Below are 23,516 nucleotides of genomic sequence, written 5' to 3' on the forward strand. Positions count from 1 at the left end.
GAACGCTATCTTTTTGTTAGGCTACTGGGAAAAAATATATTTAAAATTAAGACACCTAGTCTTCAGATTAGTAAAGTTATTTCTGGATTTTTTTTTAACTAATTTTAATGTAAAAGCCAGATGCTTCAACACAATGACCATTCACAATTTCTTTGGATCTGCTTTCAAAGCATTTCAAAAAAATGGTCTTAACATACGTTTTAAAACCTTCTAATGAGCAAAAAGCCATGCATATATCAAATAAGGATATTGTTTGAGTCTTGGAGAAATCTGAGGTTGATGTTGATTATTTGGCTACATAACCCCAAAACATAACACAGTGTTTTCCTTGTTTTGTAACTAAAGAAGATGAAGCGCAAAGAAACAGTTTCAAATACCTGATGAGACTCTGGTCCAGTGGATAGTGGGCATGGGATTCCCAACAGCTTCACAAGGAAGAAAGGCATCTGAGTTAGCTGGAACAGTAAAACTTGCCGCTCTTCCTCCAACTATTCTGGGCCTTTCAAATATATTCCTAGATAAAGAATCAAAGGGAAGGAATTTGGAAGTTGTTATTTTTTGAATTGGTGTCTTATTGAAGCTACTTTTCTTTGCATTCTTCTGTATATCCCAATTTGAAGCATGAGTGGTGCCCTCAGGCAGATCTGGAGTGGGCAGTATGCTCACTACTGGCTTTTTGACCTTTTCAGCCATTTCTGGGTGTGACTTGTGCCAAAAATGGTTTTCTGACCAGGGAGAGGGAGTCAACTTAGAATTCTGTGATTTAGCTGTTATTAGTGCTGGCATAGAAGTAGAACGTAACAGATTGGAGTAGATAAAGTGGGTGATTCCAATTGTGAACTTGGCATTTGGGTGAGTTTGGGGAGATGTTACTGCTAATTGCTGTGGATGAGCATTGTGCTTTGAGGATTCATGTGACTTGACCATTGTACTTGTCATCATCCTGAAAATGGGAGTTGCCATATTGTCAGCAACTGCACTTTGGTTACTCAAGGGAGGGGAGGTGGGAATTGGCATTGGAGTGGCACTGGCGCTCAGGAAGGGTGGCACAGTTGAGCGTCTAAGGATTGTGTTCCTAGTGGTGGTACTCTGGTGTCGTTTGCTGGACAAAGTGGTTTCAGAAGCAGCTGTGCTCTTCAAAGTCTGACTACTCTTCTGGGGTGGTTCTTCAAGCACATCTGTCAGATGAAATGTTCTTGGATGAAGACCAATTGTGCTTGGAATTTCTTTTATGTTTTCTAGAAGAGAATGAGTGAGAGCAGACACACTGGGTTTGGTTGAAGTTTCAGCTGCTGTTAGAACAGGAAGTGTCACAGTGGTGGGTGTAATGAAGCCAGAAATCTGGCTGGGAGAGTTATTTGGGTCATTCCTATTCTTTTGAGGCTCCTTTATTCTTTGTACTTTTCGTGCCCTGGGTCTGGCTATTTGGGCTTTGTTGATAATGATAGATGCAGGGGCAGTAGTAGTTGTCAGCATGGCTGTTTGCAGTGATATGAAATCTGTACTTGATTCTTTGCTTGAGCTACTAGGAGGTGTAGGGTAAACAGGTGGGAAGGGCAGCTCCTTCATTGTTGGGAGACTTATACGACTGTGTGTTCTAGTGGTACTGTGGTGAGTTGTAGCTGATGTTACGGATGGAATTTGCATCACACTTGCTGAGAGTGTTGTGAAGTGGAAGGGAGAAACTTTATCTGTGGGTAAAGCAGGAGATATTTTAGGAAGAACCAAGTCTGTGCTTTTTTGTGAACCAAATTTTTGCTGATTCTTTAGCTTTTCTTTTTGGATATGGTTATTTACAAAGATATGATGCCAGGGAATTTTCCTTCTTGAAAGTCTTGTAATGGCTATAGTAGTAGGCATAGGTGGCTTGATGGTGGGACCTGGAAGTGGTGATACAATCACTGAATCTCTTTTAGCTTCACTGGCTTTAGACATGCTTGGGTAACTAATATTTGTTGCATGAGTCATAACTGCACAAGTTGGAGTCACTTGGGTACTTTCAGCACTGAAATATTTTATTTTCGGTGTTGTTTTCTCAACATCTACATTTGGTTTTTTCTCAAATAGTAATGATGGATTGTGGACTAGAGTTGTAGATTCTTCTGCTATGACTCTGGCAATTTTAGCTTCAGGAAGGGTGATGGGGGAAGACCTTGGAAAAGGCAATGCTGCTGCAGCAGTGGTGAGTCTTTCTCTGGGAGAACAGGATGGGCATTCCACATTGCGCTCTGTGGCTAAAAATGCAGTGGTTCTTTCTACAGAAGAACCTCTGAGTGTTGGCCTCACAAAGTTGTATCCATGCTGTCGGAAAATTGGAGTTCGCCCCCTGCTCCAGATTTTCCTCCGTCTTCCAAAGTGTCTGGACAGTGGAGTGTTAATTGTACTATTTCTAGGAATGTGTAACTGAGAATTAGCACCAGTGTATGGGTCTGAAGGGCGCTTAGAGGTGTTAGGTTTTTGAGTAACGTGAGAATGGGAATGATGGCCCCAGGGTTCGCTGACTCCTATTACAGACGTCTGATGACTCTTCGTGGCATTTACTGATCCTAAAAATACATCAGCTTTACTGTTAGCACTGCCCAGAATTTTGATATGGACATCTTTGACTGTAGTAGCCCCCACTGTTACTGGGGGTGCACTTTGCAAATGCTCTCTTTTTCTCTCCATGTCGTCAGTATCCTGAAATTGACTTGCTTCAGGTAGTAGAGGAAAGATAGTAGATAAATTTCGGTTGGTTGTGCCTTGCATTTTGCTTGATGTGGTTGTGTTCATATTCTTTGACATGGCTTTAGTTTTAATAGTAGTAGATGGTTTGAAACCTCTTGGTTTTTCAGGCAGTAGTATCTGTGGACTCACAACTGGGGAGACTTGGGTGCCAGCAGTTATATTTGTCACAGGGCTATCAGATGATTTTCTGGAATCAGCAGTCACTGTCCTTGCCAGAACACTGGGAGCTTTAGTCGCCAGGACCATAAATTCCTCATCTGGAGGGAGCATGCCTGATGAGTCTACTTCCTCACCAGGTATTTCCAGGAGTTGGGTGACCGGTGGAGGTGGCTTTGTTATGGTATTTTCTCGCTTCTCAGGCATAATATTCTTTTTAGCTTTCTCCAGTAGTGCTGCCCAGTGTTGTGGGTCAATTCTCCGGGCAGAGGGAGGGAACTGCCTCCTGTGCTCTCCGAAACGTCGGTTGGTTGCATCTCCACGCCGCTGGGCTATTAACACCCCATGCTTAGGATTCTTACTTGTGATTGAGACTTGTTTTCCAGCCTCCGCCCTCACTGGAGCAGATGTGGAGAGTTGTGCAGCTGGTGGGTCCTTAAGCTGAGCAATGGCATTGGGCTCATCAAACCCAGATCCATCTGTTTCTACATTATGCTCCACTGGCTGTTGCCCTTTTATTTTGACTGAAACTTTGTTAATTAAAAAATCGATCCCTGATGGGTTGGCTGCTACACAACGATAATGACCCTGGTCTTTTTGAGTCGCCTGTAATATTCTTAATGTGCCATTGTTAAGAATTTGCTTATCTCTTGAGGACTGATGGAGCACAGTGTTTCCTGGAAGAACCCAGCTGACAGAGGCATCTGGGATACCCGTAGAATGGCATGGAAGGTCAAGTGTTTCACCAATGGAAACTATATGACGAGCTCCATTTTCCTGATAAGCTTCTATGTAGGGCTCTACCACCGTAATCCTATAGGTGAGAATATCTGCATCATCGTAATTGGTGCTTATGCAGTGGTATATGCCTGTGTCAAAACTATCAGCCATCTGGAGTTCCAGTTTTCCACTTTTGTCTATCAGGATTCGCCCATCCTCACTAACGTAAGGGGCTCTCACTTTACTTCCATCAGCTAGAAGCCACTCCAGTTGTGGGGGAGGGTCTCCTTGGCTGGGGCAATCTAGGTCAATGGTCCCACCGACCAAAACAGTGCGTTCCCGCTTAGTATTGTTATCCCTGGAAATCATGGTCCATTTGTGTTTCTCTGGCTTCTTCTCTGCCCTTGGTAAAGTGACTTGGGCATCGCTGGAGTACTGGATCTGCAGTGTACTGAGTGTGGTGGCAGTTCTGTTTAGCTGCAAGGAAATTTGGTCTTGCATTAACCAAGAGGGATCTGCTCTGAGATCAGCCTCGATGTCGGTAAAGATGTCTTCAGGCTTCAGTACCACCTGTTTATATTTGTAGCAGAGTTGTGGTGTTTCAGTGAGCAAGTGGCTCCTTTCTAGGATCAGAGGAGAGTCACTGTACAAAGCCAGCACTTTCCACACTGGCTGAATGTGACTGTAATCTATGTTACACACCAGAAATGTTGAAAATGATGCGTTTAGCATGATATAGTCATTTTCTGCAGTGAATGCAGTGGATGATGTTGTTGAGGGCTTTTGGATACTGCAGATCATGTTAGCTTCATTTCCAGACTGGTCTGTCATATTCAAAGTCAGGGAGCCGAAGGGTGCCATGAAATCTTGGGGAGAGATGGACACAGAAACACTATCTTCCAGAATAGTCAGGCTCTTCAATTTCAGGGAGGGGTCAATGGTTGGCTTGGCACACAGGAAAGCTGCAGCTGGGACCACAACTAAGGGCCTGCCTTTAGAGGTCCTGGGGTTCATGCAACGTGGACATTGCTGAGGACTGGAGGGACTTCTGTCTCTTTTGCATTTTATTATATCTAGAAAAAATGACAATTGAATTACTGCCAGTTGTGGCTTCTTTATGAATTAACATTTAAACATTTTGAATAAGTAGCTTTTGCTAGAATTTAAAACAACAATTTAGAAATTTTAGTGTTTCGTCCTTTTTTTTTTTTTTTGTCTTTGGATTGATTTCTGAAAACAAATTGTCTGTATACCCTGCCACAATATCATATCCATAGGCACAAGGATTTGTCTGTCTTGTTCACTGCTATATTTCCCATGCCTATAAAGTACCTGATATATATATTTGGTACTCAGTAAATATTAGTTGAATAAATAGTTTCCTTATCTAGGGAAACAAAATGCTATGCTTATGTTTGTCGCTTTTTATTAACTTATTTATTATTCAGTTCTGTTTCCCCATTTTAATGTTTTAAGACTCAGAGACCTTCACTGTCCTTTAAATGATAACCTGTTTGATAAATTACCATTTATAAGCCCTTGGATATCATTAAGAACCCAAGCTTCTGTCCATTACCAAAAAGAACAATGAGTGAATTACAAGGTATCTTGGTGTGGTCTAGCTTGGCCGCAGTAGGAATGGAGACAACAAGATGGTTGCAGGAGATAATGAAGTTGGTAGAACCAATCAATAAGAGGTGAGGATGTGGTTGAACAGAGAGGGTGATTAAGAAGAAGAGTGAAGGAAGACACAGTATGACTTTGGTAACTGAGGTAGACTCAATGGAGGAGGATCAAGTTTAATGGGGAAAGAGGAACATTGTGCCCAAGCAACGGAGCAGCCCATTAAAGGACTGATATTTTGGTGAAGTCAGAAGCCTGAAAAATCTTATAGCTCTTGGACCACCCTAAGCCTTTGCGAATCATAGAAATCTCCTCTTTCAGGTATTCAGATATCACGTACCTGGTCATTTAAAAATACAGCTCTGGTGAGCCTATTTAAAATGGCTGGTCACTGCAATACTTGGTAAGAGGTATGGAGTTTTACCTCCTACAAAATACAGCCAGGGACTTCCATGCTGTTCCATATCATGCATTAGACACAGCATTTAAAAGAAGCATTGTACTTCTTAGAAGATATCACGTGACAGAGTGGCCAGACAGGGTCAAATCACCTTCCCATGTGTGCATGATTCCTCTCAAAGGCTTGAGAAAATCTCTTTGACCAATGACTCCAAACCCTTCAGTGTGTACTTCAATGTTACAGGCAATGCCACATATATCTGGCTACTCAGCATTCTTCAGCAAAATTTAAAGTCCCAACTTACACAGAGGAGGTAGCTGGCAAGCCTGCAAACCTCTTTGAGCACTCATAAGAGGCTCTTCTCAACCACCCACTTACCAACAGCTGTTACCTTTTACCTACTTCCCAGTACCCTGGGCTCAAACCCTGCTATAGCAAAAAACATGGGAGACTTCTGGCTTAATTAAACCTTGTCACAGAATTATGATCCCATCTTGGTTTGATTATTGCTTGGCCCTGGACATCAGTTATTTTACCTCAGTTGCAAATCTGATCATGTCATTTACATTCTCTCCACCACACTCAGTTCCATTCAAACAGAAACACTTTCCATTCCTCAACTCTGCCATGCCCTATCAAGCTCAGGCATATGTTGTTCCTAAATCATAAAGGGCAGAGCAGAGAGGGCAGACAGCAGAAGCAAGAAGAACTACAATCCTGCAGCCTGTGGTAAAAAACCACATTCACAGAAAGACAGACAAAATGAAAAGGCAGAGGGCTATGTACCAGAGAACAAAATAAAACCCTAGAAAAACAACTAAATGAAGTGGAGATAGGCCACCTTCCAGAAAAAGAATTCAGAATGATAGTGAAGATGATCCAGGACCTCAGATAAAGGATGGAGGCAAAGATTGGAAGATGCAAGAAATGATTAACAAAGACCTAGAAGAATTAAAAAACAAACAAACAGAGATGAACAATACAATAACTGAAATGAAAAAAACACTAGAAGGAATCAATAGCAGAATAACTGAGGCAGAGGAATGGATAAGTGACCTGGAAGACAGAATGGTGAAAATCACTGCCGTGACACAGAATAAAGAAAATGAAAAGAAATGAAGACAGCCTAAGAGACCCCAGGACAACATTAAACACAACAACAATTCACATTATAGGGGTCCCAGAAGGAGAAGAGAGAGAGAAAGGACCTGAGAAAATATTTGAAGAGATTATAGTCGAAAACTTCCCTAACATAGGAAAGTAAATAGCCACCAAAGTCCCGGAAGGGTAGCGAGTCCTATACAGGATAAACCCAAGGAGAAACAGGCCAAGAAACATAGTAATCAATTTGGCAAAAATTAAAGACAAAGAAAAATTATTGAAAGCAGCAAGGGAAAAATGACAAATAATATACAAGGGAACTCCCATAAGGTTAACAGCTGATTTCTCAGCAGAAACTCTACAAGCCAGAAGGGAGTGGTATGATATACTTAAAGTGATGAAAGAGAAGAACCTACAACCAAGATTACTCTACCCGGCAAGGATCTCATTCAGATTCAATGGAGAAATCAAAAGCTTTACAGACAAGCAAAATCTAAGAGAATTCAGCACCACCAAACCAGCTCTACAACAAATGCTAAAGGAACTTCTCTAAGTGGGAAACACAAGAGAAGAAAAGAACCTACAAAAACAAACCCAAAACAATTAAGAAAATGGTAATAGGAACATACATATCGCTAATTACCTTAAAGGTGAATGGATTAAATGCTCCAACCAAAAGACACAGGCTTGCTGAATGGATACAAAAACAAGACCCATATATATGCTGTCTACAAGAGACCCACTTCATACCTAGGGACACATACAGACTGAAAGCAAGGGGATGGAAAAAGATATTCCATGAAAATGTAAATCAAAAGAAAGCTGGAGTAGCAATACCCATATTAGATAAAATAGTCTTTAAAATAAAGAATGTTACAAGAGACAAGAAAGGACACTACATAATGATCAAGGGATCAATCCAAGAAGAAGATATAACAATTATAAATATATATGCACCCAACATAGGAGCACCTCAATACATAAGGCAATTGCTAACAGCTCTAAAAGAGGAAATCAACAGTAACACAATAATAGTGGGGGACTTTAACACCTCACTTACACCAATCAACAGATTATCCAAATAGAAAATTAATAAAGAAACACAGCTTTAAATGACACAATAGACCAGATAGATTTAATTGATATTTATAAGACACTCCATCCAAAAACAGCAGATTACACTTTCCTCTCAAGTGCGCATGGAACATTCTCCAGGACAGATCACATCTTGGGTCACAAGTCTAGCCTCAGTTAATTTAAGCAAACTGAAATCATATCAAGCATCTTCTCTGACCACAACGCTATAAGATTAGAAATCAATTTCAGGAGGAAAAAAATGTAAAAAACACAAACACATGGAGCCTAACAATATGTTACTAAATAACCAAGAGATCACTGAAGAAATCAAAGAGGAAATCAAAAAATACCTAGAGACAAATGACAATGAAAACACGATGATCCAAACCCTATGGGATGCAGCAAAAGCAGTTCTAAGAGGGAAGTTTATAGCTATACATGCCTACCTCAAGAAACAAGAAAAATCTCAAACAATCTAACCTTAAACCTAAAGGAACTAGAAAAAGAAGAACAAACACAAGCCATTGTTAGCAGAAGGAAAGAAATCATAAAGATCAGAGCAGAAGTAAATGAAATGGAAACAAAGAAAACAAAAGCAAAGATCAGTAAAACTAAAAGCTGGTTCTTTGAGAAGATAAACAAAATTGATAAACCATTAGCCAGACTCATCAAGAAAGAGATGACTCAAATCAATAGAATTAGAAATGAAAAAGGAGAAGTTACAACAGACACTGCAGAAATACAAAGCATCCTAAGAGACTACTACAAGCAACTCTATGCCAATAAAATGGACAACCTGGAAGAAATGGACAAATTCTTAGAAACATATAACCTTCCAAGACTGAACCAGGAATAAATAGAAAATATGAACAGAACAATCACAAGTAATGAAGTTGAAACTGTGATTAAAAATCTTCCAACAAAAGGTCAGGACCAGATGGCTTCACAGGTGAATTCTATCAAACATTTAGAGAAGAGCTAACACCCATCCTTCTCAAACTCTTCCAAAAAATTGCAGAGGAAGGAACACTCCCAAATTCATTCTATGAGGCCACCATCACCCTGAATACCAAAACCAGACAAAGATACTACAAAAAAAGAAAATTACAGACCAAAATCACTGATGAATATGGATGCAAAAATCCTTAACAAAATACTAGCAAACAGAATCCAACAACACATTAAAAGGATCATACACCATGATCAAGTGGGATTCATCCCAGGGACGCAAGGATTCTTCAATATATGCAAATCAATCGATGTGATACACCATATTAACAAACTGAAGAATAAAAACCATATGATCATCTCAAAAGATGCAGAAAAATCTTTTGACAAAATTCAACATCCATTTATGATAAAAGCTCTCCAGAAAGTGGACACAGAGGGTCCTACCTCAACATAATAAAGGCCATATACAACAAACCCACAGCAAACCTCATTCTCAATGGTGGAAAACTGAAAGCATTTCGTCTAAGATCAGGAACAAGACAAGGATGTCCACTCTCACAACTATTATTCAACATAGTTTTGGAAGTCCTAGCCACGGCTGGACTATCACCTCACACCAGTTAGAATGGGCATCATCAGAAAATCTATAAACAACAAATGCTGGAGAGGGTGTGGAGAAAAGGGAACCCTCTTGCACTGTTGGTGGGAATGTAAATTGATACAGCCATTATGGAGAACAGTATGGAGATTCCTTAAAAAACTAAAAATATAATTACCATATGACCCAGCAATCCCACTACTGGGCATATACCCAGAGAAAACCATAATTCAAAAAGACACATGCACCCCAATGTTCATTCCAGCACTATTTACAATAGCCAGGTCATGGAAGCAACCTAAATGCCCATCGACAGATAAGTGGATAAAGAAGATGTGGTACATATATACAATGGAATATTACTCAGCCGTAAAAGGAACAAAATTGGGTCATTTGTAGAGACATGGATGGATCTAGAGAATGTCATACAGAGTGAAGTAAGTCAGAAAGAGAAAAACAAATACCATACATTAACACATATATGTGGAACCTAGAAAAATGGTACAGATGAAGCAGTTTGCAGGGCAGAAATTGAGACAGAGATGTAGAGAACTAACGTATAGACACCAAGGGGGGAAAGTGGTGGGGGGGTGGGTGTGATGAATTGGGAGATTGGGATTGACATGTATACACTGATGTGTATAAAATTGATGACTAGTAAGAACCTGCTGTATAAAAATTAAATTCAAAAATTAAAAAAACCAACACTAGTAAATTAAAAAAAAAAGATCAGAGCAGATATAAATGAAATAGAGATGAAGAGAATAGAAAAGATCAATGGAACAAAGTCAGTTCTTTGAAAAGATAGACAAAATTGATAAATCTTTAGCCAGACTCATCAAGAAAAAAAGGGAGAGGACTCAAATCAATAAAATTAGAAATGAAAAGCGAGAAGTTACAATGGACACCACAGAAATGCAAAGGCTCCTAAAAGACTACTATCAATACAAGCAACTATATGCCAATAAAATGGACAACCTAGAAGAAATGGACAAATTCTTAGAAGGATACAATCTCCCAAGACTGACCAGGAAGAAATAGAAAATATGAACAGACCAATCACAACTACTAAAATTGAAACTGTAATTTTAAATCTCCCAACAAACAAAAGTCCATAACCAGATGGCTTCACAGACAAATTCTATCAAACATTTAGAGAAGAGTTAACACCTATCCTTTTCAAACTCTTCCAAAAAATCGCATAGGATCGGAAACTCCCAAACTCATTCTATGAGGCCCCCATCACCCTGAATCATACAAGGATACCACAAAAAAAAAGAAAAAGAAAATTACAGACCAATATCACTGATGAACATAGATGGAAGAATCCTCAACAAAATACTAGCAAACCAAATCCTACAATACATTAAAAGGATCATACACCACTATCAAGTGGGATATATCCCAGGGATGCAAGGATTTTTTTCAATGTCTGCAAATCAATCAGTGTGATACATCACATTAACAAATTGAAGAATAAAAACCATATGATCATCTCAATAGATTCAGAAAAAGCTTTTGACAAAATTGAGCACTGATTTATGGGGAAAACTCTTTAGAAAGTGGGCATAGAGGAAACATAACATAATAAAGGCCATATATAACAAACCTACAGCCAACATCATACTCAATGGTGAAAAGCTGAAAGCATTTTCTCTAAGATCAGGAAGAAGACAAGGATGTCCACTCTCGCCACATTTATTTAACATAGTTTTGGAAGTCCTAGCCACAGCAATCAGAGAAGAAAAATAAATAAAAGGAATCCAAATTGGAAAAGTTAAAACTGTCACTGTTTGCTGATGACTTGATACTATACATAGAAAATCCTAAAGCTGCTACCAGAAAACACTAGAGCTCATCAATGAATTCTGTAAAGTTGCAGGATACAAAATTAATACTCAGAAATCTGTTGCACTTCTATACACTAACAATGAAAAATCAGAAAGAAAAAGTAAGAAACAATCAGATTTATGATCACATCAAGAAGAATAAAATACCTAGGGATAAACCTACCTAAGGAGGCAAAAGAACTATACTCCAAAAACTATAAGATGCTGATGAAAGAAATGGAAGATGGCACAAACAGTTGGAAAAATATACCGTGTTCTTGGATTGGAAGAATCAATACAGTAGTTCCCCTACACACGAATGAGTTCCATTCCAAGAGCGTGTTCATAAATCCAGTTTGTAAGTCCAACGAAGTTAGCCTAGGTACCCAACTGACACAATTATCTATATAGTACTGTACTGTAATAGGTTTATAATACTTTTCACACAAATAATACATAAAAAACAAACACAAAAAATAAAACATATTTAACCTTACAGTACAGTACCTTGAAAAGCACAATAGTGTAGTACAACAGCTGGCATACAGGGGCTGGCAGATGGAAGAATCCTCAACAAAATACTAGCAAACCAAATCCTACAATACATTAAAAGGATCATACACCACTATCAAGTGGGATATATCCCAGGGATGCAAGGATTTTTTTCAATGTCTGCAAATCAATCAGTGTGATACATCACATTAACAAATTGAAGAATAAAAACCATATGATCATCTCAATAGATTCAGAAAAAGCTTTTGACAAAATTGAGCACTGATTTATGGGGAAAACTCTTTAGAAAGTGGGCATAGAGGAAACATAACATAATAAAGGCCATATATAACAAACCTACAGCCAACATCATACTCAATGGTGAAAAGCTGAAAGCATTTTCTCTAAGATCAGGAAGAAGACAAGGATGTCCACTCTCGCCACATTTATTTAACATAGTTTTGGAAGTCCTAGCCACAGCAATCAGAGAAGAAAAATAAATAAAAGGAATCCAAATTGGAAAAGTTAAAACTGTCACTGTTTGCTGATGACTTGATACTATACATAGAAAATCCTAAAGCTGCTACCAGAAAACACTAGAGCTCATCAATGAATTCTGTAAAGTTGCAGGATACAAAATTAATACTCAGAAATCTGTTGCACTTCTATACACTAACAATGAAAAATCAGAAAGAAAAAGTAAGAAACAATCAGATTTATGATCACATCAAGAAGAATAAAATACCTAGGGATAAACCTACCTAAGGAGGCAAAAGAACTATACTCCAAAAACTATAAGATGCTGATGAAAGAAATGGAAGATGGCACAAACAGTTGGAAAAATATACCGTGTTCTTGGATTGGAAGAATCAATACAGTAGTTCCCCTACACACGAATGAGTTCCATTCCAAGAGCGTGTTCATAAATCCAGTTTGTAAGTCCAACGAAGTTAGCCTAGGTACCCAACTGACACAATTATCTATATAGTACTGTACTGTAATAGGTTTATAATACTTTTCACACAAATAATACATAAAAAACAAACACAAAAAATAAAACATATTTAACCTTACAGTACAGTACCTTGAAAAGCACAATAGTGTAGTACAACAGCTGGCATACAGGGGCTGGCATTGAGTGAATAGGCAAGAAGAGTTACTGACTGGAGGAGGAAGAGGAGGTGGGAGACGGTAGAGCTGAAGGATCGTCAGCAATAGTATAGAGGGCAAGCTGCAATTTCACTCATGCTTGACATTGACGGCACAGGTTCTGGTTCCTTGCTGGATTCAATTCTATCTACCCTATTGAAAAAAAATGATCCAGTGATGTCTGGGTAGTAGCTCTTTTTTTCTCATCATAGATGATAACGGTAGCACTGGATTACATCCTGAATGGCTGCTGCAACCTTCGTGTACCATTCTACATTCAGATCCTGTGTCTCAAAAACTAACAGTGCCTCCTCAAATAAATAAAATCCCCTTGCCATCTCCTACACTGTGAATCTCTTTGGTTCTTCAGTTACTTCTTCTTCCTCTTGTCTCTCTTCATCCTTCCTCTGGTCCTCCAATTCCATCAGGCCTTCAATGCACGTTTGAATCTTTGAAAGTTCACAACTTGAAGTTTCGTATGTAGGGGACTTACTGTATTGTCAAAATGACTATACTACCCAAGCCAATCTATGGATTCAATGCAATCCCTATTAAATTACAAGCCCTATTAAATTATCAATGGCATTTTTCACAGAACTAGAAAAAAAGTTTAAAGTTTGTATGGAGACACAAAAGACTCCAAATAGCCAAAGCCATCTTGAGGAAGAAAAACAGCTGGAGGAATCAGGATCCCTGACTTCAGACTATACTGCAAAGCCACAGTCATCAAAACAGTATGGTACTGGCACAGAACATAAAAATATACATCAATGGAACAGGATAGAAAGCCCAGAAATAAACCTATGCACCTGTGGTCAATTAATCTATAACAAAGGAGGCAAGACTATACAATGGAGAAAAGAGAGTCTCTTCAATAAATGGTTCTGGAAAAACTGGACAGGTACATGTAAAAGAATGAAATTAGATCACTCTCTAACACCATACACAAAAATGAAGTGGATTAAAGACCTAAACATAAGACTGGGTACTATAACACTCAATAGAGGAAAACATAGGCAGAACACTCTTTGACATAAATTGCAGCAATATCTTTTTGGATCCATCTCCTAGAGTAATGAAAATAAAAACAAAAATAAACAAATGGGACCTAATTACACTCAAAAGCTTTTGCACAGCAAAGGAAACCATAAACAAAAAGACAACCCACAGAATGAGAGAAAATATTTGCAAATGATGAGACTGATAAGGGGTTAATCTTTACAAAATTTACAAACAGCTCATGTAGCTCAATATCAAAAAAACAAACCCAATAAAACAAAAGATGGGCAGAAGACCTAAATAGACATTTCCCCAAAGAAGACATATAGATGGCCAAGAGGCACATGGAAAGATGCTCAATATCGTTAATTATTAGAGAAATGCAAAGCAAAACTACAATGAGAGTGCTGTACACTTGAAACTATAAAACTACCTCATACCAGTCAGAATGGCCATCATCAAAAAGTCTACAAACAATAAATGCCAGAGAGGGTGTGGAGAAAAGGGAACACTCCTACATTGTTGGTGGGAATATAAATTGGTACAGTCACTATGGAAAACAGTATGGAGGTTCCTTAAGAAACTAAAAATAGAGCTACCATATGATCCAGCAATCCCACTCCCAGGCATATATCCAGAGAAAACTGTGGTTAGAAAGGATACATGTAGCCCAATGTTCATTACAATAGGCAAGACATGGAAGCAACCTAAATATCCATTGACAGATGAGTGGATAAAGAATATGTGGTACATATATACAGTGGAATAATACTCAGCCATTGAAAAGAATGAAATAATGCCATTTGCAGCAAGATGGACATACATGGAGAGTATAATACTAAGTGAAGTAAGTCAGAGAGAGAAAGACAAATATGTTATCATTTATATGCAGAATCTCAAAAAATGATACAAATGAACTTATTTACAAAACAGAAACAGACTCACAGACATAGAAAACAAACTTATGGTTACCAAAGCTGAAAGGTGGGGTGGAGAGATAAATTGGGAGTTTGGGATTGACATATACATACTACTGTCATAACCAACAAGGACCTACTGTGTAGCACAGGGAACTATGCTGAATATTCTGTAATAACCTAAATGGGAAAAGAATTTGAAAAAGAATAGGTATATGTATACATATAACTGAATCACTTTGCTGTACACTTGAAACTAACACAACATTGTAAAACAACTATAGCCCAATTTTTAAAAAAAGACCATAGGTGGCTGGTGGACTCATTTGTATTCACCATCCAAATGGCTATTTGATAAAATCTTAACAAAAACTGAGTACTATGTTCTAGGCACTTTCTAGGGGCTAGAGATAGATAAATTAGACATAGGAAAGGCAACACCCCTTCCTAGTAGGGATGAGTGCTGAGCAGTTTGTGGCTGGAAGCCCATCAGGCAGAAAAGTGCTCCAGACAGGGAAGGAGCAGGTATGAGGTGGTAAAACAGTGTGCAGTGTGTCTGGGATGAGAGCTGGAAAGGAAGGAGATGAGGCTGAGACCCAGCAAGGAACGTGCTGGGAAGACCTGACATGATGGGCCAACGAGCTTGGGCTTTGTTCTCTAGGCCAGGGTCAGAAAACTATTTATGTAAAGGACCAGACAGAGTGAAGATTTTATGTTTTGTGGACCAGAGGTCTCTGACAAAATGGCTCGACTATGCCACCATAGCACCAAAGCAGCTGTAGATGATATGTAAAGAACTGGGCATGACTGTGTTCCAATAAAACTCTACTTACGAAAGCTTGTACAGGGATGGAATTGGCCTATGGGCTCTAGTTTGGCAATTCCCGGGCTCTATTAGGTCATTTAAAAAATTCTTTAGTATGTAAAATAACTGGATAGCTAACAGTCAGTGGCATACTCCACCTGATGAAATGTTAGCTGCTAACCATATATATTAGCCTGATTTTATTACCAGAGCATGTAACTAGCAAAATGGCAAGTAGGTTTAACACTTTGTAGGAACTGAGCACAGAATCACTTCTTCCTGTGGGCAAAATCTTATTTCTTCTTTCACTTCTACCTTTCTCAGATGAGTTTCCCCATTTGCTCACCATCCTCTCCCTGTAGTCCAGCTAGCAACTGCATGAAAATCCAGAAGTTCTTTCTCATTCCTCATTCTCCTTTATTTCTCCATAGCATTAGAAAGTATTGGGAAAACCCCGCTCAGTCCGTACTGCCTGTTAGGTATCTGTGAAGCTACTTTCAGGTGTGGTCACCTCATAATTCAATTTCTCATTCTCCAGACATGAAACACCAATGAACACTTCCTAGTTGGGTTCCCATTTCACCCCCTTCCCCGGGTCCATCCTCTCCACTGCTAACAGATTGGCCATCCCTAAAAAGCATTTCATTGGGAAACCCTGCATTCAAATCTTCCACTATAAAATCTCCCTTTTGTCAATAGGATAAAATAAAAAAATTAGTCTGGCACTCAGCACTCCCCACAGTTGGGTTCAAAAACGTCTATAAATAATAAATGCTAGAGAGGGTGAAGAGAAAAGGGAACCCTCCTACACTGTTGTAATTGGTGCAGCCAGTATGGAAAACATACTGGAGATTCCTTAAAAAAACTTAAAACAGTTACCATATGATCCAGCAATCCCACTCCTGGGCATATATCTGGAGAAAACTCTAATTCAAAAAGGTACGTGTACCCCAATGTTCATAGCAGCACTTCTTACAATAGCCAAGACATGTCCGTTGACAGATGAATGGATAAAGAAGATGTGGTAAATATATATACACAATGGAATATTATTCAGCCCTAAGAAAGAATGAAATAATGCCATTTGCAACAACATGGATGGACCTAGAGATTATACTAAGCAAAGTAACTCAGAGAAAGACAAATACCATATGGTATCACTTATATGTGGATAATCTAAAATATGACACAAATACAAAACAGAAACAGACCCACAGACTTAGAAAACAAACTTATGGTTACCAAAGGGGAAAGGGGGTATATAAATTAGGTGTTTGGGATTAACAGATACAATACTACATATAAAATAAACAACAATGTCCTACCGTATAGCACAAGGAGCAATATTCAATATCTTGTAATAAACTCTAATAGAAAAGAATATGAAAAAGGATATATATATAACTGAATTAATTTGCTGTACACCAGAAACTAACACAACAATTCAAATCAACTCTACTTCAATTTAAAAAAACCAAAATACCTTGCCAGTCTCTACTGACTCCATGCCAGGCAAATTGGGCTGTTCACTGCCCTCTTCATGAGACTTATTCTATCTGGTTTTATGTACAAAGCAGTTTCTCCATCCCAAATACATTATAGAAAAAGGTCTGGACTTTTCAGTTTCTACTTTTCTACTTTCTAGCTGTGTGAGCTGGGTGGCAATGAAAATCACGATAATACTTCACGTGTGTTGAGTGCTTACTTTGTGTCATATGTTGTGCTAAGCACTTTATATGTATTTTAATTATTTTTTCCAATTATTATTATCCCTATGTTACAGGTGAGAAAACTGATGCATAAAAGAGTCTAAATGACTAGCTCAAGATACCCAGCTTTTCTAAGCCTCAGTTTCTTCATCTGTAAATTGAGGATTACTGTGAGGATTAAATAGAAAGCATCGAGCACAATGTCAAACACAAACTGAGCATATGTTACCTTTCTGCTCGCTCCCTATTATTCCTTCCTGTCCTTTCGGTATACCTTTTGTGCCCCAGCACAATTTTCCTCCATTTTAGTCAAGGCAGAAGTAACTTACTGACTCTGGCTCCTACAGAACTAAATCTTCTATATAAACATTTTGATGTTTTTCACCCATAGCCTTATTATCTTTTTATGTGTTCATCGTACTTACCTACAGGACTGCAAACTCTTGAAGAGCAAAGGTGATGTCTGTTGGCCTAAAGTAGTTCACTTTTTGACTAATTATACTGACTGACTACATATATATACATACATATATACATACGATTGTGTATCTATATATATATACACACTATATATATATACACACACTATATATATATATATATATTTCACCACAGCAACTTCAAATTTTCCCACTTTTCTCAAGCTTCCGACCTTGACCCTTTCCTAGCACCCTCCTCAGTCACCTCTCCTACAACGTCACGAAGAAGGAAAAGCCATCAGATAAGAACTTTCTTACTCTCCTCCACTACACCCAGGAACTTGCCTCTGTGCCAATCTAGTCCTTTCCCTCCTACCTCCTAAGGGAAATCCCTCCCCTATGGCTGGGTCTCTTGCCCTACAGTCATCTCAGGGGACTTGCTCCACTGATGATCTGCTCCTTCTGCAATGTTGCTACCTTCTGCTCAACAATCTCGTCTCACCTTAAACGTGCTCAGGTCTCTCTGATGCTCGGAGTCCTGAACGATGGCACATTTCCAGCTGGCGGCCACCATTCCTACCTCACCTCAAGCCAAACCTCTCCAGAGTCAATTGTGGCCCTGCCTCCCCCTCCCCCCACACAGCAATCCAGCTCTCATCGATCTTTCCAAAGCAACCAACCACCCATTTGACGCCAAAATCAATGGACTCCTTTCAGTCATTACTTAAGGACTTGATTAACTGAAATGATTCATCAGGTTTTAACGATAGTGCAATTAGTTGTCTGTCCATTTTCCCCAACAAGAATGTAAGCTCCATGGAGGCAGGGACCTTCATCAGTTCTGTTCACTTTGGGATCCCTGTGTTGTCTCTGGCCTCTTGTACATAATAAGTTTACAATAACTAAGTGACTGAATGGATCTTGCCCTCTTCTTGGTAAATTCTACTTTCCCCATCAAAGCATGTTTTACACTCTGATTGTCTGCTTATCTGTATCCCACCAGCAGTGTAGTTAGAGCAGAGACAGTGCTCTTGGTAGTTGCATCACTGGGCACAGGGCTTGAATAGAACTCCAAAACATACGTATTGATCGAATGACTGAAGGGAAGATAAGAAGAGGGAAGGGCTTTTATGCCTTGTGGTAAGTAGGGAAGAGAGTAACACACAATACATTCTTACTTCCCAATCTTGCTAAAAGCCAGGAGTGATGATTGGATAGTTGACCTGAATTAATGAAAGATTATTCATTAATGAACTAAGAGAGTTCATTCTCATTGAATTATTATTGAGCTTTCATTTTCTTTCCAGCTAAATTACCTTGGCACTCCCTACTTACGGGGGAAACACCTCCAGGCAGATTAGTTATCATCTCACACCAGTCAGAATGGCCATCATCAAAAAATCTAGAAACAATAAATGCTGGAGAGGGTGTGGAGAAAAGGGAACACTCTTGCACTGCTGGTGGGAATGTGAATTGGTACAGCCACTATGGAGAACAGTATGGAGGTTCCTTAAAAAACTACAAATAGAACTACCATATGACCCAGCAACCCCACTACTGGACATATACCCTGAGAAAACCATAATTCAAAAAGAGTCATGTACCAAAATGTTCATTGCAGCTCTATTTACAATAGCCCAGAGATGGAAACAACCTAAGTGTCCATCATCGGATGAATGGATAAAGATGTGGCACATATATACAATGGAATATTACTCAGCCATAAAAAGAAACGAAATTGAGCTATTTGTAGTGAGGTGGATGGACCTAGAGTCTGTCATACAGAGTGAAGTAAGTCAGAAAGAGAAAGACAAATACCCTATGCTAACACATATATATGGAATTTAAGGAAAAAAATGTCATGAAGAACCTAGGGGTAAGACAGGAATAAAGACACAGACCTACTAGAGAACGGACTTGAGGATATGGGGAGGGGGAAGGGTAAGCTGTGGCAAAGTGAGAGAGTGGCATGGACACATATACACTACCAAACGTAAAATAGATAGCTAGTGGGAAGCAGCCGCATAGCACAGGGAGATTAGCTCGGTGCTTTGTGACCACCTAGAGGGGTGGGAGGGAGGGAGACGCAAGAGGAAAGAGATATGGGAACATATGTATATGTATAACTGACTCACTTTGTTATAAAGCGGAAACTAACACAACATTGTAAAGCAATTATACTCCAAAAAAAAAAAAAAAAAAAAGAAAGAAACAGTCCAGGTACCTGGCTTCTCCTGTATCCAGTCAGACAACCATTTCAAATGACAATCACAGGTCCAGGGATTCCCATGAAGATAAAGGCTTTCCAGATCAGGCATATAGGTGACCATCTCTTGAGGGATGGAGCTCAGAAAGTTATCAGACAAGTATAGGTACTTAATGAAAGATGTTTTAAATATCCGGAGGTAGCACAAGGAGACAAATGTATCTGGATGAAGCTTAGTGAGCTGGTTCCCTTCCAAGTGCACCAGTCGGAGAGAGGTGAGTCCATAAAAAACCTCTGGGTTTATAAACTCGATATTGTTGTGGTCCATATGCAACCGTGTCAAGCTCCTGAGACCATAGAAAGTGTCCTTCTGAAGTTTTCGAACTTTGTTATAGCTCATTTTTAAGACCTAAGAGTAAAAAGAACACACTTATTTTGTCAAAGGGATTATCACAAAAAGGAAAATCATATCCATAGTAAAACATACGTTAAGATTAATCCAATGCAGTGTGTGTACCTTGTTTGGATCCTAATCCAAACAAACGAGTTGCAAATCAAGTATGAGAACATCAGGGAAATTAGAATATTCATGAACAGTTTATGATATTGAGGAATTACTGCTATAATTTTAAGGTATAATACTGATGTTATGGTTCATTTTAAAAGATTCCATAACTTTGACATATGTATTGAAGGACTTATAGATGAAACATTATGATATCTCAGATTTGTTTCAAAACAATGCAATGAAGTAGAAAAGTAGTGGGTGGAGGTACAGGTGAAACAAGATCTGTTATGTGTTGATAACTACTGAAGCTGGGTGATGCTGCATTGGGGATCATTATATTATTCTATTTTTGTATATGGTATACTTTTTAAAAAACGTATTATGGAAATTTTCAACCATATACAAAAGTATCTTGACATTTCAAGTAAACTTAAGATTTCTTGAACCTGAATTTTTCATAAGAAATATGATTTTATCTTTCACATTTAAAATGCATTTGGACTTCCCCGGTGGCGCAGTGGTTAAGAATCCGCCTGCCAATGCAGGGGACATGGGTTCGATTCCTGGTCCGGGAAGATCCCACATGCTGCGGAGCAACTAAGCCCATGCGCCACAACTACTGAACCTGTGCTCTAGAGCCCGTGAGCCACAACTACTGAAGCCCATGCACCTAGAGCCCATGCTCCACAGTAAGAGAAGCCACCACAATGAGAAGCCTGTGCACTGCAACAAAGACCCAACGCAGCCAAAAATAAATAAATAAATAAATTTAAAAATAAATAAATAAAATGGCTTTACTGAGATATAATTCACATGCCATAAAAATCCACCTTTTTATTTTTTTAAAAGATTTTTTTTTATGTGGACCATTTTTAAAGTCTTCATTGAATTTGTTACAATATTGCTTCTGTTTTTTGTCTTGGTTTTTTGGCCACAAGGCATGTGGGCTCTTAGCTCCCTGACCAGGGATCAAACCCGCACCACCCCCTGCACTGCAAGGTCAAGTCTTAACCACTGGACCGCCAGGGAAGTCCCCAAAATCCACCTTTTTAAACCGTACAATTCAGTGGCTTTTAGTATATTCACAAGGTTGTGCAACCATCTCCACTATCTAATTTTAGGACATTTTCATCACCCCAAAATAAAAACTGATACCCATTAGCAGTCATTCCCCCCCTCCTCCTAGCCCTAGAAAACCACTAATTTACTTTGTTTCTGTGGATTTGCCTATTGTCAACATTTTAAACAATGGATGATACAATATGTGGTCTTTTGTGTCTGGCTTTTTCCAATTAGCATAATATTTCCAAGACCCTCCCCTGTTGTAGCACATATCGGTCCTTCATGCCTTCTTATTACTGAGTTGTATTCCACTGTATACACGTAATATATTTCGTGTATCCATTTATGAGTCAATGGACATTTGGGTGCTTTTTATTTTTTAGCTATTATGAGTAATATGATTTTTAATTGATTTTGAATTGAAATTAAAAGTTTTTCAATATTTCAGTAGTGTGTGTGTATTCTCCAATTCCTTCTCCAGTTACCAACTGAACACGCCCCCTTCTCCCAAAAAGAAAAGAAAAAGAAATGCTAGCAAAAACAATGATTTATCATCATATTATCCTAATTTGACCTAATCTGTCATCTCTGTTGAGAATGTTTTTCTGGAATGCCAAGTTCCCTAATAAGCAAAGAAAATTGAAATTGACAACATGGAACAGCTTTGCCCCAAATATTATCAAACTCAATGTTCATCAATATCTATGGAAAACCTGGTCAAGAAAACAAATATGTGTGAATTCCATGAATGAAATGTATTCCATCTAATCCTCTGAAGATATATATTCCAAATAAAGCCTGATTAAGCCAAACCAACAGAATCACATACCTAGACTTAAATCTATGGTTTTACAGAGGCTTAGTGTGATGGAAAAAGGCTCACACTGCACACTGGCATTTTATCTTTTCTAAGGATAGAACTGACTTTTTTTTATTGCACTGTATCTCTTCTATGAGGAGCTTTGGGAAACATTTTTTTTTCTAATTTAAAATCAGATGTGGTTGTACTTTCCCTGAACAGTAGTTTTATTTTTTAATTTACTGAAAAATTGAGTTAGCTTCTCAAAAGCCTCAAGTCCTACTTACAGCAGACATACTGATCTTTATGCCTGCAGTTCCCTGCATTCCCTTTGTTCTTGTTCCTAAGATTTCTTCTACCTTTTGCTTTCTTTCCTACTGGGGTGGTAATTCTTACAATATTCGATGCATTCTTGGAAGTCCCCGTAACTGTAAAAAAGTGTTTGAATAAGGCAGTGCATAAGTAAAGTGAAACTTAAAAGTATATCGCTCTATAGAAAGCTAACTTCTATGTAAAGACAGCAATTATTTTTAGAAACTACATTCAATTCCCAGATGAACATGACTAGAAGTGGCCTTTTAGGATTAAATTTTAAAGGTTTAGCAATCCTTGGGCATTGATAATTTTTTTCTTTCTATGAGCCTGAGGTATGAGAAAATCAGAATTTTCTTATTCTAATTTCCACATACAGCTGCATTTAAAAAGAAATCAGTTATTTGACATTTTCCCTTGATGTCTACATCTAATTTACAGAGTGTTGATTTTGGGGGTTCTCTAGGAACAGGTAGCTTTTGGAGGCACATCTCACCGCATTAACCTGCCCCTTCCCCACATCAGTCTCACCTGCAAGGCCTGCAAATCTGAGAAGGTCTTAGGAGGGATTGTGTGAATGCCATTGCTGTGTAGCATTAATAACTCCAACTTGTTTAGGCCAGAAAAATCCGTTTCTGTCAATCTCACCAAACTGTTGTACCTGAAATAAAAACATCATTCTAGGCATAAGCGAAGTCAACTAAAGTTCAAATGTCAAAGCAAAACCCAACAAACACACACATAGAACTGAATTTCACTCCCCGCCCCCTTTTTATTTCTTGTGCTCTAAGGAGATAATCCAATGCTTGAAATATTGTTGAAATTCATCAGATGCCACAGAAGGTCAGCCCCTCCAACCCAGCCCTTGCGGTCTCAGTTACAATTATCCTACTCAGATTCCCGGAAAATGCCACATCCCTTCCCATTTTCAAACCTTTGTACATATGCTGTTCCTGC

At 38.7% G+C, this 23,516-nt stretch overlaps 1 protein-coding gene across 1 annotated transcript in view; it reads right to left on the minus strand.

The window, feature by feature from the left end:
* Positions 1–23,516, minus strand: part of IGSF10 (immunoglobulin superfamily member 10) — a 41,364-nt gene that overhangs the window by 16,569 nt on the left and 1,279 nt on the right. The window contains exons 2-4 of the mRNA XM_024769069.1: positions 23,091–23,220; positions 19,897–20,287; positions 378–4,676 (exon numbers count right to left, since the gene is read on the minus strand). Of these exons, the coding sequence (XP_024624837.1) occupies positions 378–4,676; positions 19,897–20,287; positions 23,091–23,220 (4,820 nt within the window). The remainder of the gene's footprint in view (positions 1–377; positions 4,677–19,896; positions 20,288–23,090; positions 23,221–23,516) is intronic.

This window comes from Neophocaena asiaeorientalis, unplaced genomic scaffold, assembly GCF_003031525.2.
Source record: "Neophocaena asiaeorientalis asiaeorientalis breed wild unplaced genomic scaffold, Neophocaena_asiaeorientalis_V1.1 scaffold118, whole genome shotgun sequence".
Lineage (NCBI taxonomy): Eukaryota > Metazoa > Chordata > Mammalia > Artiodactyla > Phocoenidae > Neophocaena > Neophocaena asiaeorientalis.